We start from the raw sequence: 15743 nt of genomic DNA, 5'->3' as shown, positions 1-15743 counted from the left end.
TACATATATATATATATATATATATATATATATATATATATATATATATATGTGTGTGTATGTATCTATGTATGTATATATGATGAATGTATGTATAAATGAATGTATATACACTGCAAAGCTCTCTAAAGCTCTTCATTTTGAAAAAAGCGCACATGTTGTGATTGGAACAGAAAAAGGTTTTGAGGCAATATTCAATTCATAAATACAATACAAATCAGTTGATGATGGCAGAAGGAACTTACGATTACGAGTGCATGAGGGCCGAATTATTGGGCTTAGAAAAACCAGATCTTGAAACTTTCGAAAAAGAGAAACAACAACAGAAAGTTACCGAAGATGAGCACTTAAATGCTGAACTACAGGTATTTTAAGTGAAATGTTTTATTAAAAAAGCGATAGATTGATAAAAAAACAATTTTGTTTAAGGAAGTGAATGATACTGACGCTGGTCTGAAGGAAGTATCAGGAGGATTAGATGAATTAAACAGTATATTGTCAATAACGCAACAAAAAATAACCAAATTTAAGGTAACATAATTATAAAATATATTACAACTAGTGGGGTGCATGGCATCGTGCCTTAAGGCAAATTGCTGGATATTGCTGGTACCGAATATCTGATAATTTGATGTACATATGCCCAATAAACATTTTTGACCGCCAAATGACACTTTTTTAACTAATTTTCATTCCATAACCGCTGGACCTGCCTTCCCAAAAATTTATTCAGTTCTCCATCTTGTCAAAACAAATAAATTTTTTAAAATTTTTAAAATCGGACGCTTCGTTTTCTTAAAAACTGTGTTACCGTTTTTGGCACTTTTTGCCCCGTATTTTTGGAACGGTTAAACCTGCCTCCGCCAAAAATTAATCAGCACATCTCTTTATCAGTACGAACCGAATGTTTTTTGAACTATTTAAATCGGTTGATCGGTGTTCCCGAAATCGTCGAAGAAAATTTGTATCCGCACACACACACACACATACATCCATTTTTTCTGAGGTATGCCAAAATATTCAGAAACCTTTGAAACGTAAAGATATATAAAAATTTTAATTTTCAATTTTTTTGCGATTATTATAACTTACCCTACGGAAAGTTAAAAATCATTAAAATTCATATAAAATGTCGAACTTTTAATATTATATGAAATCGAACACTTAAAACAAAGAATGTTTTATTATCACCTAATTACTAAAAATTAAATATAATGAAGAAGAGAAAGATATAAAACATAATTCTTACGGGCTAATTTTTAGAATAGATATTACATGGTTGCATAAAATTGTTATATTTAAATAAAAATTTAAATTTTAATAAAAAAATATTTTTCACAGACAGTGTGTGGTAGTCTAACAAACTTATTGAAAATAAAAGTTGGTGGAAATAGTAGTTCATCAAATAGTTTATCAGAAAATGCAGATGCTGATATATCAAAGAAAGATTTATATGTAAATGCAGATGTTGATGATCTTGACATGAAGTCAAGACCTAGTGACGACTCTAAGCCAATTCCAGCAAAAAAATTAACATTAGAAGAGCAGATGGTTTCGCAAATGGATAAACTTGATTCACTTATCTGCAAGGCAGATAATGCTCAATACTCAATGAGTGAACAAAATAAGCAAATGAAAAAGTTTTTGAAATAACAATCTGTGATTATTCTTTTTAGTTTTAGATGTTAATATAATGTAAATTATATAAAACAGATTTTTATAACATTTTAACTATTAAATAATCAATATAAATATTCTCTTATATTTATTATATAAATTATAAATCTCTTATAATATTACTGGTCATGTAATATTTAAAGATTTATATGAGCTGCTTAGCTCAGCTTGTTACGGTTGTTCAATTTTCTAAAGCAGTTATTGTCACATTGAAAAGTTTAGGATTATACATATTAAAAATAATAATATGTAGTGTCCAAAAAATATAAAATATTATAAATATATAAACTATCTATTTATGCTTTAATGTGCGCTTCCATTCTTAAAGTAGTGTGTCAATATTGTTATATAAATCAATATAATATTGTAATTGATGTTGAAATATACTAATTGAAATATATTTAATTTGCATTCCTTTTAATTTCCCAACATTTAGTTGGAAAAGTATTTTTTATAATGTAGCATAATATTGTAGCTTTATAAGATGAAACTAATACATTACATATTTACATGATTACTGCATTACATATCCAATATTTATTTTTAGTAACGTAATTCTATTTTATATATCAATTTTATCACATTAAGTGAAAAAAAAATTAGAATAAAGTTTTTACTATGTCAAGATAAACAATTATTAAGAAATTACATAAAATATAACTATGAAGACAGACAATTTACAATCATATATCTTGGCATAATGACCGATTATATATATATATATATATATATATATATATATATATATATATATATATATATATACAACATCTGAGAGAATTAAGTAAAACAAAATGTTATGTATTTATTTTCAGTATATTTATAAAAATATTTCATCTACAAATGCTATAGCATACAAAATATTTTATAAATATCTATTTTATTCAAGACATGTCTAACAAACAACGTATCAATCAATGATCTAAGTTATATATATCTTGATAATATATGTAAAAAATATATACATATATCAACTATTTCATGGTTGAAACATATTAGATATAATATAACATGATAATTTTATTAAACATATTTCAACAATTAAAACAACTTTTATTGTGTTTTGGTGTTTCAAAAAAATGAAAATGTTTAAATAATTTTTCAATTCGACGAACTAGCTGCAAGGTTATCATATATATATAAATTTATAATATTAGGTTGGGAAAAAAGAAATCCATTATTTTTGTATGGACTTCAGGACTTTATTTAACATGCTTCAGATCAGAATTTAGCCTTTGGGCACAAGGAAGCAATTCATTATAAATAATCCCCTTCCTTTTTCTGGCCGTTAGTCAATGGCCACCGTTCGAGGTGCTTCACTGCTCTTTGACTGCGATCGTTTGCACAGGGTTATCATATGTGATCCATTTCTCATCTACAGTCACCATAATTTAACAAATGGGTCTATTTCATTCCGTTTGGCAAAGGCTTTGCAGATGGAAATTCCATCCATCATGTTCTACAACTCACAACTGAATAAACCAAACAAAAAACAGCAAAAGAATTTTATTTACTGCGAAAATGACATACTTTACCAACGAGCATAAATCTAATATTGTTTCATTGATACTATACGAGAAATCTATCAGTAGAACTATGAATTGAAAAAATAAGGAATTTCTTTTCCCTAACCTAATACTATGCCAAAGAAACTACTACATGCATATACAGTAGAATCCGATTAGTATGACGCCGGATATATTGACAACCGCTTAATATGACGTAATTGCACTAGGAATTTGGTTTCCATATAAAAATCCTTAAAAAAAAGCTGTCTAGTCGGATATATTGACCTCGCTTACATTGACATGTCGCTTATAATGACCTATTTTTGCAAAAAAATATGTCCAATTATAATGACCGACATGATTTTACATGATGTGGCCAAGTCTATGAAAGCAATTGCCATGTCTTTTGTGCACAGTAGCACCAGGAGCTGTTTTTACAATAAAATTATGCAAAGAAATCAATCAAAAATTACTGATTATTTACATTAAAAAACACATTTGTATGTTTATGGATAGGATAGACCAATTATTAATGGTCCACCACGGATATCTCGTAAACAAATAAAATTAGATTTTTTTTAACAATTATATTTGATAGTAAGGGCGAAAAATGTATAAATTCATAACCAGCCATCACCTTTATTCTTATGACTTTGCTATCAGAAGATAAGCAGCACATGAATGGGATAAAAAGGACCAGCTGAACCTTTACTTTGGCAAAGGTGTAAGCAATAAAACAGTAAAGTTTTTTAAAAAAAAAAGCAATTTTACAAGAGATTAATTGAATAAATCGTTATTCCGGCTCTTCTGATGAATATTTCTGACCAATAGCAGATCAATGTAATATACTGTGTTGTCTTTGTAACAAATGTACCCACAGAATTAATATTTTGCATTGGTTCAAATAATGTAGAATAAAATGTCTTTAAAATTTAATAAAAAAAAATTGCATCTGTTCGCCCTCTGATTGTTCCACTTTACCCTGTATGTGAAGTAAAATGAGCCAGACACCAAATGTTTAAAAAATAGTAAAAAAAAAATAATATTTATATAATTAGGAATTATGTACGTATGTATGTATGTAACTTTTTCTGAACATAGTTCGATAGATGTTTCTTTGATGTATGTTATGTGTTGTTCATTGGGTTTAGACAGTATAATTACCGTAAGTCAAATTGGACCGTTGTGCCCCCGTCCTACTCTATGTCAATTTTATTTTATATTAAATTTTAATCAGTCATTTTTATTTTTAATTAAAACGTTTGTATATGCTTTTCTTTTAAATTACTGAAACATGTAACATATTTGCATATTAAAAAGTTTTTCTTCAGTACGCTTTTAATGACGACCGGTTAGTATGACGAGATTTCGGCGTCCCTTCGATGTCATACTAAGCGGATTCTACTGTATTCATAAAAAGTAATAAATTCACCATAGTAAATAATTAATTTATTGTATATATTGCATTATGTTTAAAAAAAAATCACAATTTTTCACAAATCAGTTCTGCACAATTCAACTCTAGTAAAACTAAGCAAACCACTTGAAACAAAACATTTTAGCGAACGACAAAAGATGGACAAAAGTAAACAAGCCAAACAACGAAGCATGTCAAAATGTTGCCAACGAAAATAGAACCGTAGTTCATTCGAAGAATAATTGAACCAACGTAACTCGACACTAACGCACTCGACAGTCGTCATCGGGAACTAACACCAAAGAAAACATTTGTTTTAAGACTAGCATCTAGCATCCATACACGAAGAAGCCGTCGCCTAAAATGGCTGGCAAAGGTGAGCTAAAGCAAAATGCTTGAGTCGAAGTTGACAAGAAATTTTAACAACAATTTACTTTTTCAGTTGGGACAGAAACAGAAGAACAGAATCGCATGCGTTTTCAAGTTGAATTGGAATTTATTCAATGCTTAGCAAACCCGAATTATATACACTGTATGTTTGTGATATTTTGAAATAATTGTTAATGTGTGAAATCAAGTTGATATCTTTTAGTTTTAGCTCAGAGAGGTTATTTCAAAGAGCCGACATTTGTAAACTATTTGAAATATTTGTTATATTGGAAGGAACCTGAATATGCCAGATATTTGAAATATCCAATGTGTCTTTATTTTCTTGATCTCTTGCAATATGAACACTTTCGAAGAGAAGTAGCTAATGCCGCATGTTGTAAATTTATTGATGATCAAGCTATACTATTATGGCTTCATTATACCAGACGGAGAACAAAGTTATCAGCACTGCCGAATGGTGTTCCCCAAATAGGTCACTCAGATCAGAATGGTCAAACAACTTCCGTCAATCCCACAACCAATGGTGTGAGCAATGGACAGAAAGCACCATAAATTGTATTACGAATATCAGAAATAATCATTTTTATGAAATCATTTTATATATTAAAAATAAATATAATGTACAGACTGTGATTTGTTGTTATATTTATGTTCATAACAAAGTATATTTCAAACTCCTACATCTCGTTAAGTCCTATTTCTTCATTGAATTCTTCTTCTGTGATTTTTTTGTTTTTCAGTTTTTTGCATAAAGCAACGTCTTTAGCAAGTTCAGCCATATCTTCTTCAGTAAATTCAGTTGCACTGCGTTTATTACTTTCTTTGCCATTTAATTCAAATCGCTTTGCCAATTGTTTCTTCTTTTCTTGACGTAGTTTTTTATTTCGTTTTCTGTCTTCTTTTTTAAGTTTTGTTAGCTCCCAAGGTTCAGTTTTCTTAAGTCTTTTATTTGCTTGGTTTTTACTGGGCCATGTCCCGGTATTAGTATAAATATTTAACTTTCGTAATCTAGAAGCTTCTTTCTGCTTATCTTTATATGCAATTTTATTGTAATCCACATTTTTTAAAGTACAAAATTCTGCTTTGTGTTCTTCTTTTATTTCAGGCATTTTTGGTAGTTTTAATAAGCCATAACTCATCGCAACTTTCCCCAATTCCAAATCTTTAACTCTAAGTAAAAGACTGCATTCATGTTTACTATAAGCTCTTATATGAGACACAAAAGCCTTTTGTCCTTTATCCATGATATCCCTATCTTGCATCTGCAGCTTTCGAATAGCTTGTACGACTTTATCATAATTATCTACTTTAATATCACTAGCATATTCTGTCAGAATAACTTTTTGATTTCTTTTAATGAATTCTATATAAGCATCTTCGTTTGGTAGCAGCATAACTAAAGCATTTCCTTCATTGCCTTGCCTAGCCGTGCGACCAACACGATGAACAAAGGCACTAGCGTTAGATGGTGGATCCCATTGGAATACCCAATCCACCTCCGGCACATCAATGCCTCTAGCAAGTACATCTGTGCAGAGCAGCATTGCCTTGCTTGCACTGCGAAATAGTTTCAAAACTTTATTTCTTTTTTCTTTCATTTTTCCATGAAGTGCCATAACTGGCATTTTATCTAAAATTCTTTTCAGAACTGCATTCCAATAATCAACACATGCACAAGTTGGTAAAAAAAGCATACACTTCTGAACATCATTGTGTTTAATAAAATTAATTAATTTGATTAACTTATATTCCGGTTCCACGAGTAAAAAATAATTTTGCAGCATTAATGGCGTGCTAACGCTTTTCTTTTCAGTTACAGAAACTATCACAGGATTGCGCATTCCAGCACGAATTAAGTCTGATATTTCTTTTGTTTGTGTTGCAGAAAATAGTGCAGTACGTCTTTGCCTTGGTAAATAGCTTAAAATAACATTTAAACAGTTTGCAAAACCTAAATCTAGCAGACGATCAGCTTCATCTAAGACTAACAATTCCTAAAAATGAGTAAGAAAGTAAATATGTCAACAAAATTAATCTAAGTAATAAAATAACATAACACCTACAAGATTTTTAATCATTCCTGGTAAATTCAAAATAGATTTTCTTGTTAAAAGATCTTCTAATCGCCCAGGAGTGCAAATTAATATCAATCCACCATTTTTTCTTAATAATTCAATATCTTCTTCAACACTGCAAGTAAAATATAACAATAAATAATTGTTTTGTAGATATTTCATATGCATTGCAAATTCGTTGTTATTAATGAAAAAAATAAATAATATAAAAAATTGATAGTTCAAAATTGAGCTACTCAAAATAAATAATAATTATAAATTCTGTAAATCTTGTAGAATTAAAATATGGTATATATATTTGCATTGAAATTTCATTGATTTGAGAATATATAATTTCATGCAGAGAATTATTTAGTACACAAATATTCCATAGTTATAATCAAGTATAAAATATTAAATGTTAAATTTAATATCTACCTGTTGCCCCCAACAAGTAGTCTCTGCGTGAATTTATTCAAATTTTCATGTTTTAAAAAATGCTCGAGAACATTAGAGGTTTGTTCAGCCAATTCTCTTGTCGGTGATATAATTATGGCAGCAACTTCATTTTTCTTCCACATACAATTTGATTCTCTTCGAAGAATTAATTCCAAAAGAGGTATTAAAAATGCTAAAGTTTTGCCAGACCCAGTTACAGCTTCTGCAGCCACATCTTTATTTCCCATCAACAAAGGAATGCATGCCGCCTCGAAAATAATATATAATTTAATAACTTAAAATAATATACATTTTTATATTTTATTTAAAAAAAACTTACTTGCACAGGTGTCATTTTTGTGAATTTTAATTCCTCTATACATTCTAGAATGGATTTATTTAGTGGCTTTTCTAAATCAGTCCAACGATTCATTTTTTGACTTATTTGTGTAAGGTATAAAGTATATATAATATAATATTTATATGAGTTAGTTCATGAGCACATTTACTTTATTGTTGATGATAAATTTGAACTATATTTGCACGTGGTGTAGTAAACATGTTTGACATAATGACATATCATATAACCACATAACCTATATTTTATAAGACATAACCAAAATCAGTCTTTTCAAATATATCCAAATACTCTAGTGGGAATTTATTTGTTGGACTTATATTTAATTTGAAATGGTAGTACTAAAAGGTTGGAAATATGTGGCTTTTGTGAGCGGAATTGTCGGTTTCACGGGTTGTGCGATATACCCCATAATAATTCATCCCATGCTATATCCAAATTATTGGAAGGAACAACAGAAGAAAAATAGATCTGGCATTATTCAGGAGAACATTCAACCAGGAGACATGAAAGTTTGGACCGATCCGTTTGATAGAAAAAAGTCCACTTAGTATTAAGTACTTTACCGCATTGTCTCTTCGAAAAAGTTTGTTAATTATGTAATAGATATAGTTTTTAATCTATATACATGTGTTTTCTTCTTTAATTTTATTTATTTATCATTTTGTTAATTTTATGTTATCAATGAAACTATATGTAAACTTTTTATTTGTTTACACCACATAAAATGTTTCTAGAAACGTATTTGAAATAAGATTTTGATATGTGGGTCCATGAGAAGTATTAACCACTACATATAACTATTCAGAAGTTTTAGTCCAATATTTTCAACTTCCCGCAGGGTATGTTATAGTAATCGCAAAAAATGGAAAATGTAAATTTTTATATATCTTTATGTTTCAGAGATTTCTGAATATTGAATAATTCAAAAAACATTCGATTCGTATTGATGGGCTGGTCTAGCCGTTCCGAAGATACGGGACAAAAAGTACCAAAAACGGTAACTCAGTTTTTAAGAGAACGGAGCGTCCGATTTTAATCATTCAAAAAACATTTTACCTGTATTGACAAGATAAATAACTGATTAAATTTTTGGGAAGACAGGTCTAGCGGTTATGGACTCTCAATAAAAATAAGTTAAAAAAGTGCTATTTGGCGGTTCAAAAATGTTCATTGGATTTTTATAGAGATTTTAATAATATGTACACATTTTTTGGGTTCCGTATCATGTTTTTAATTACGGCACGGAAAGTTCCAGCAATTTGACTTAAACACGATGCCATGCACTCCACTAGTTTATTTTATTTAAGTTGTTTTGCTGCCTCCAATGCTTTGATCTATTAAGCATAGACATTACCGTCTAATTACAGTGGTTTCCAACCTTTTTTGCACGGTGCCCCCTTGCTCTAATCATAAAATTTGTTTCGCTCTCCTTAATTTTTTCAACAATTCCATTTTATAAATACTCAACTGATATCAGACTACAAATTAATATGCAATACTGTGTAAAAATATGCATAAAAACTTTTTTTTAAATTTTATTTCAAAAATTTTGGGTTATTTTCGAAAATAAAAACAGATGTGCGCGCCCCACAGGTTGGAAACCGCTGTTATAATACAATCTAATGTAATCACATATATGAATTCTGCTTCCCCATGTTTTATTAGAGATGAGAAAATTTTTACAGTTTTATAATTGTTTTTATTATATTATAAATTAATTTTTACAACTACATTATTTGGCAATATTGTGTTATGGTATTTCCATAAAAAAATAAATGAACTTTCAATATTCTATTCAACTATTTCAAAAAGTTATACTTTTACTCTAACAATTTAAACTTATAATTAGATTAGAACTTCATTTTTATTTTAAGAAAATAACTTAAGTAAAATATGCATTTTATTTTTGAACTTATTCTAATAGATGATTCGCTTCATAAATTTCTTGTTTGATTTCCTCGAAGGAAGGCTGGGAATCCTGCATAAACAAGGAATAGTAAAGTTATATATTATATCTATATTGTATATATAAAATTCTCATGCCATGATGTTAGTAACAATACTCATTCGAAACGGCTTGGCCGATCTTTATGATATTTTATAATCATGTTCAATGTGACTGAGAATAGTACAAGATTTATTTTTCAGCCTTAGTTTATTTTTTTGGGCTATTTTTTTATTTCATTTCTTTATAATTAGTAAATAAAGATGGTATGCAGCCCTTTTCTTTTCAAATTTTCTCCTTTAGTTGTCGGAAAAATTTTCATCCCGCGTGCAGTCAATAAATGTTTCTGTCTTAATTTTAGTTGTTTTTTTGAGTTTATCAACAAGCTTGACAATTAAACTATAACAAAAAAACAATTTTTATAAAAGGTTGTACAACTCTACCGCCTCTTTTTAATTTTAGGTCAATTTTCTTTATTTTACTTTTCCTAATGCGAAATTAAAAAATAAATCCGACTCTAAATTTTGACCACAAATCTCTATCTTTTTTCATTGAATTTTGACCAAGATTTTTCTGGCCTTATTGAAAAGCTTAAATTTATCCGTTCTATCCGCTGAAACATTTTCAAAACATCATCTTAAAATTAGATCGATAAAAGAGTACATGCGTCAAATTATCAATCGATTCGCAAGATTATCCCATTGTACAAATGTTTCCCCATTTTCCCCATGTGCACACACAGTACATACTTCATGAATGGATTGCAAACACCCCGTACAAATCTACAACAAAGATGTGAATTTTTCAACAGAAATTTTGAAATCTCACTCGAGTCGCTAGCATGCCACAACATAATTCAAAAATGTATGTTCGGATTTTGCTTCGTAGTTTAAAAAATAATAAATTAAGGAAAAGCGTGGTAATAATATATGAAAACATTGAATATTCATGCATCAATTCAATTCAAATGAAATCAGTTTCAGATTAGTCTAGGGTAGCATTGCAACGGGTATATATGTATATATATATATATATATATATATATATATATATATATATATATATATATATATATATATATATGTTTTAGGGATATTTGAACTAACTAATTTGAATAAACGACCGCTGTTCTAGATATTGAATATTGTGCTAATATTTTTATTTTTATTTTATAATATGTGTTAAGAATAATATTTCATTTGGAATGAACATAGATATAAAATTGAAAAGATAGTTACAATTATGCATGCCATGTTAGTAGTAATACTGGTTTCTTTCGCCATTAGTTTAGTACATGCTAACGTTATGCTAACGTTCATGGACTAACCCAAAGGTTATTGTTCCAATCTTCAAACAACGTCTTAAAATTCTTCGGTTCTGATCCTTGGTGAACAGTCACCAGACAGGTATTTTCTTGTGTCCTCTCAGTTGGATCCGTTTTCAAGTATTTCTAGGAAGACATATACATGTATTTACCGATAAAATATAAGAAGGCGATACGCAATATAGTAATGTCTACTTACTTTAGCCATGGCGATGGACCTCTCTTTTTCTTCTTCTGTTGTTCTACTGCCAATCCAAATATAAATTTCATCCCCTGCATCTAAAATCATCACATCATCGCCGTCCAAGTCCTAGAAACCGATTCAATTTTTAAATTAATTAGTTAAGAACGTTTAAATTGATTAGTTATTGTTAACGATAGAAGAACTATGAACTATTACTCCTAAGCTAAATTTAAACTACGGACTAACTATGTAATCGAACTAAAATTGTGCTGTCCCATGAAATATTCATGTGATTATCTTTAAAATATTAATTAATTACTCTTTACAAAAAATCTTACACTTTGGTCGTAGTCATCGACTTCTTCGACGCGTAGACGTCCGTTTGATAAAATCCGACAATGAAAGAGCCTTGGATCTATTATGGGAGCACCAGGTGGGTCAATTTCGGTGTTATAAGATGATTTCCCTCCTAATAACTCCCAAAATTCTTGTGTCTCAGAACCTTCTTCGATTACTTCAATTACACCGCCGCCAACACGGCTAGCAACATATCGAGCCATTTCTTTCTCATCATCAGAAGCGCCCTGGAATGATGTCAAATAAAGTTTATAATTGGTCATGACAAACTATATTGTCTCGTAATATTTTTCCCCCAATACAATACTTTTTATCTAAAATAGTAAATACGTAATTTATCGTTTACCCACCTAGATTTTCGTATTGGAGAGGGTTTTCCAAAGTTATACACTATTAAGTCTCCTAATAATTAAAACTTTGGCTAGTTAGGTTATTATTAGTTACTAGCGATGTTAGACAATCTTGTTATTGTGATAGTATGCAACCGATATTCGAATTTTTACAGCCAACTAATTTTTTTTAACAGATTTGACTGACTAAAAATTATTTAATAATATAACTAAGTTTCTAACTGTAAGCTTTCTAAAGCGTACCTTTCCAAACCATAAAGCAGTATAACCAGGCCTTGTCAGCAAAAAGGCATCATCGGAGCACAATGATGATGCTTCCAAGTCGACTTCCTCAGCTCGACCTTCGCCTGCGTCTGCGGAACCACGAGCTCTAAATAATTGAGTAGCGTCTTTAATGGGCTCTCCAGCACTACCTTTTTTGAAGGTTATCATTTTTCCTAGAGATAGAATAAAGAAACTAGTTGTTAGTGTCATTTTGCCTTGTGGCAGTTGCATGAACTTTCCAACAATGCAAATAATCTTTTTTTTTATTTATTATAGCGATCTATAATACAAAGTACATTAAGCTATTTTTTAGGATAACGTTTCATTGATAGCTCCTTCTATTATGAAGTAAATATTTAATTAATTTAATGTAGTAATTCATTACAATTTCGTTTGTTCTATCGCTTAGGTGGCTAAGGTTTAAGCTTGTCAATCGTCATCAGTTGATTTGGATGTTGATTTAGTCGAGTCTTGTATCTGGTGCAGAACGGGTTGATATCCTCTTAGATAGTTTGTATATGCAGATATCTATGTAACAGCCAATTAGTCACATCAATATTTAGATACTAATATTTTTCAGATTTTTAAATTATCTACCTCTTTACTTGTCTGCCATTACCATCTACCTCTAAACTTCTACAGCAGTCTACATGTCTACCTGTCTGCATGCTTACTTTTTTACTTTCTTATTCGTTTACTTATCTACCAGTCTACCTTTATTTTTTACTTTCCTACCACATGTTTACTCTTCCTGTACAACCGCCAAACTGTCTACTTCCTTCGTTGGCTTTTTTACTTGTTTACCTCACTACTTGGCTTCCTGTACCGAAGTATACCTGCTATCTATTCACCAATAATTCTATTTGTATATGATCAACGAATGTCAATTTCTTCAATTATTTTTCTGCATTTCCAAAGCCGCTGGACTCGCCTTCGCAAAAATGTGATCAATTCTTCATTCCGTCAAGCAAGTAAAATATTTTTGAATTATTCAAATCGGATTCTCCGTTTTCTCAAAGTTTCTATTTTAAGCAATTTTTGCCTCGTATCTTCGAAACGGTCGGACCTGTCTTTGCCAAAATCTAATCAGCACGTTTCCCCGTCATTGCGAATCGAATTGTTTTTGAATGATTCAAATCGGTTGATTCACGCGTCCAAAAATGTCGACGAAAAATAGTATACATACACACATGCAAACATATACATCTATTATATCTTATTGTAAGGTATGCCAAAGTGTTCAGAAACCTGAATGAAACGTAAATATTTTCGTTTTTGATTTTTTGCGATTACACTACGGCAAGTTAATAAAACTCAATTGCATGCAATTAATCTAATAAATTAATTGCAAAACAAAATTTATCGTAATTGTAGAACATCGGAGATATAAACCTACTTTTAAAACATTTTGCTTTCCTAGTACTTTTTTACAAGATGTTGACAACCATAATGATTCATTTCAATTATTGCTGATTTTATTTTATTTAATGTTATGTTATGAAAAATCGTATAAGAAGTATATCAGTTATTTGCTTTAGTTTTTTTCAATACCTTTGAGTAGTTTTAGAAGATGTCTGGGTTCATGCCCTTGAGGAACTCGTACTCGTACTGCAGTATTACCTAAGTCATCGTCAATGGCTACAACCTGTTCGTCTAAAGCGTCTCTGGTAATGCTGTCGCTTTTTTCTCCCTATAAAAAAAAGTTGGTGCAAACCTTTTGCAAAGTGTAATGATTTCAATAATTGACAGTTACTTTTCTTAAAATTAGTATATATATATATATATATATATATATATATATATACAGGGCCGGTCCTGGGGTCCTCAGCGCCCGCATGCAAGATTTGTTCTAGCGCCCCCCCCTCTAATAATTTTACTTGTTTTTACATTTATCATTAAAATTATATAAATATTTACGTAATTTTTTTGAATCCATTTTTAATCATTCTAGATTTAGTACACAAAAATTAGATATAATCTAAAAGCGTATAAAATACATTGGTTTTAATTTTATTTAGAAATTCGAACCGATTTGCGGGTTGACCATAATAAAAGATTTTACATTTTCAAGTATTTCTAACATATATATGTGTAATATTAATATTTGTGTTTCGAAACAGTTTACTTATTTCATTTTTAAACATAACACTCGTTTTTCATGTTGGATTTTTTAAATTTTATTTTAATTTTTTTTTCATTGTTTACAATATCCAAAATTGCATCGTAAACTTCTCCTTATTGATATCGTAAGGACCATATTGTTTTCATATTTACTTTCCCATCTGATTCAGAATATCAGATTGTTGTTTTAAAGTTAAATTTTTAACGTATTTTAAAAGATGCAAAGAAATTACATATTACATATTTTGCATCCATTTTTTATATTTGCGCCATCAGATGCGAAACATTTTCAACAAAAACAAAAGTTACTATTCAGTTTATCGGTCTCAATAAGCTATTTTCTAAGCACTGACTTCCCATTTTCCATATTTCTCCATTATAATTTGTATCTATTTTTTTAACAAGTTCCGTTCAAACTAAATCAGCTTGCAATATTTCGTCAATAATGCCCAATAATTTAAATTTTCGTAGGTTTGCGCTTGCGGAATTGAACGCTAGATCATTTCTTTTTTTATTTCGCATTAACTTCAAACGAAGAAAAATGTAATAAGTAACAATAAGCAGAGCAATAATGTACCAATTTGCAGAGTAATGAATTGTTTCTACTGATATCACATTGCAAACTGAGTATGCTTTTTGTGTCTCCGAATCCGTTAAGTTAGATTGTTTATTATAATCTATTTTGTTTTCGAATCTCGTTTTGGCGCCCCCTAAGGCGTGCGCCCGCATTTTTTGCATGCATGGCATGCAAGGCAGGACCGGCCCTGTATATATATATATATATATATATATGTGTGTGTGTGTGTGTGTAATTAGTAAAAAGCTATAAAATATATAGTTTATAACTAATTCATAGTTATAATCAATATATTTAATAAATAACAGTTTTTAGATTTTTGAATTGTTTTTAAATATATGAAAAATTATATTGTTAAATTTAACGTTAAAACTGACTGAAGTATGAGTTAGTAAAGTTTTTGATCACATAACATGACAATATATTCATCAAACGACTTACGATCCAGTAATAAATCACGTTTCCAGTGCTATAGGCATATTTCACTATATAGCAATCATTAGCATAGAACAAAGAAGCGTCATCCTCAGACCGCTCTGATACATGTCCAGGGCGAACTAATAAAATTTCAACCTTACCATCAGCGTGTTTGTCAGGCATGAAACCGACTGCGCGCGCTTTCGACCTGCGAAGCGCATGCCAGGCAGCGGGCTCGAACTCACTATCAGATTGGTCCGAATCTACCAAAATAATAAATAGGTTTAGGATCTATTGCAAATAAAATTGATTCATAAAACTGATACTTTTGTACTTGAATATGTTAAAAAACCGTTTTC

General features: G+C 29.9%; 5 protein-coding genes across 9 annotated transcripts in view; 3 read left to right on the top strand and 2 right to left on the bottom strand.

Moving 5' to 3' along the window:
- Nucleotides 1-227: 227 nt before the first annotated feature.
- LOC113378363 lies at nt 228-1653 on the top strand. The gene is made up of 3 exons (XM_026618898.1): nt 228-365; nt 430-531; nt 1342-1653. Exons 1-3 carry the CDS (start codon nt 228-230, stop codon nt 1651-1653), a joined length of 552 nt encoding a protein of 183 aa, XP_026474683.1.
- A 3187-nt stretch (nt 1654-4840) lies between these two features.
- On the top strand, nt 4841-5643 carry LOC113378690 (mediator of RNA polymerase II transcription subunit 31-A). 2 transcript variants are annotated; one of them, XM_026619249.1, is made up of 3 exons: nt 4841-4978; nt 5045-5134; nt 5201-5643. In XM_026619249.1, exons 1-3 carry the CDS (start codon nt 4966-4968, stop codon nt 5542-5544), a joined length of 447 nt encoding a protein of 148 aa, XP_026475034.1. In that variant the 5' UTR covers nt 4841-4965; the 3' UTR covers nt 5545-5643. The 2 variants fall into 2 exon arrangements, with proteins under 2 accessions (XP_026475034.1, XP_026475033.1); XM_026619248.1 differs by having other exon boundaries at nt 5195-5642.
- On the bottom strand, nt 5626-8029 carry LOC113378689 (probable ATP-dependent RNA helicase DDX55 homolog). Its single transcript, XM_026619247.1, has 4 exons — nt 7825-8029; nt 7485-7753; nt 7056-7182; nt 5626-6986 (listed from the first exon to the last, which is right to left on the bottom strand). The coding sequence occupies exons 1-4, from the start codon at nt 7915-7917 to the stop codon at nt 5670-5672; spliced, it is 1806 nt and encodes a 601-aa protein (XP_026475032.1). The 5' UTR covers nt 7918-8029; the 3' UTR covers nt 5626-5669.
- Nucleotides 8030-8061: 32 nt separating this feature from the next.
- Nucleotides 8062-8406, top strand: LOC113378691 (small integral membrane protein 20). Its single transcript, XM_026619250.1, has one exon. It carries the CDS (start codon nt 8175-8177, stop codon nt 8391-8393), a length of 219 nt encoding a protein of 72 aa, XP_026475035.1. The 5' UTR covers nt 8062-8174; the 3' UTR covers nt 8394-8406.
- Nucleotides 8407-9669: 1263 nt separating this feature from the next.
- Nucleotides 9670-15743, bottom strand: part of LOC113378688 (gelsolin) — a 30309-nt gene continuing 24235 nt past the window's right edge. For 3 of the 4 annotated variants that reach the window (XM_026619244.1, XM_026619243.1, XM_026619245.1), the window contains 7 exons: nt 15409-15647; nt 13821-13959; nt 12249-12442; nt 11637-11882; nt 11314-11424; nt 11118-11240; nt 9670-9823 (listed from right to left, as the gene is read on the bottom strand). In XM_026619244.1, coding sequence (XP_026475029.1) covers nt 9758-9823; nt 11118-11240; nt 11314-11424; nt 11637-11882; nt 12249-12442; nt 13821-13959; nt 15409-15647 — 1118 coding nt within the window. In that variant the 3' untranslated portion in view covers nt 9670-9757. Of the gene's footprint in view, nt 9824-11028; nt 11241-11313; nt 11425-11636; nt 11883-12248; nt 12443-13820; nt 13960-15408; nt 15648-15743 lie in introns of all 4 variants that reach the window. The other variant, XR_003367213.1, reaches the window with a different exon arrangement.

The sequence above is a fragment of the Ctenocephalides felis genome, unplaced genomic scaffold, assembly GCF_003426905.1.
Source record: "Ctenocephalides felis isolate EL2017-DRISC unplaced genomic scaffold, ASM342690v1 CF-g0.4_SCAFFOLD_01886, whole genome shotgun sequence".
Taxonomy (NCBI): domain Eukaryota; kingdom Metazoa; phylum Arthropoda; class Insecta; order Siphonaptera; family Pulicidae; genus Ctenocephalides; species Ctenocephalides felis.
The sequence above is the reverse complement of the archived record's forward strand: the minus strand, read 5'-3'. Positions and strand labels throughout refer to the sequence as shown.

Bases quoted from the DNA above. Each gene is read 5' to 3' on its own strand.
- LOC113378690 (XM_026619248.1), top strand. The intron at 5,135-5,194 runs GTATGTTTGTGA...GATATCTTTTAG, and splicing joins AAACCCGAATTATATACACT to TTTTAGCTCAGAGAGGTTAT.
- LOC113378691 (XM_026619250.1), top strand. From the start codon at position 8,175: ATGGTAGTACTAAAAGGTTGGAAATATGTGGCTTTTGTGAGCGGAATT.
- LOC113378363 (XM_026618898.1), top strand. From the start codon at position 228: ATGGCAGAAGGAACTTACGATTACGAGTGCATGAGGGCCGAATTATTG. The intron at 366-429 runs GTATTTTAAGTG...ATTTTGTTTAAG, and splicing joins ACTTAAATGCTGAACTACAG to GAAGTGAATGATACTGACGC. The intron at 532-1,341 runs GTAACATAATTA...TATTTTTCACAG, and splicing joins AAAAAATAACCAAATTTAAG to ACAGTGTGTGGTAGTCTAAC.
- LOC113378689 (XM_026619247.1), bottom strand. From the start codon at position 7,917: ATGAATCGTTGGACTGATTTAGAAAAGCCACTAAATAAATCCATTCTA. The intron at 7,183-7,484 runs GTAGATATTAAA...TTTTACTTGCAG, and splicing joins CTACTTGTTGGGGGCAACAG to TGTTGAAGAAGATATTGAAT. The intron at 6,987-7,055 runs GTAGGTGTTATG...ACTCATTTTTAG, and splicing joins CAGGAATGATTAAAAATCTT to GAATTGTTAGTCTTAGATGA.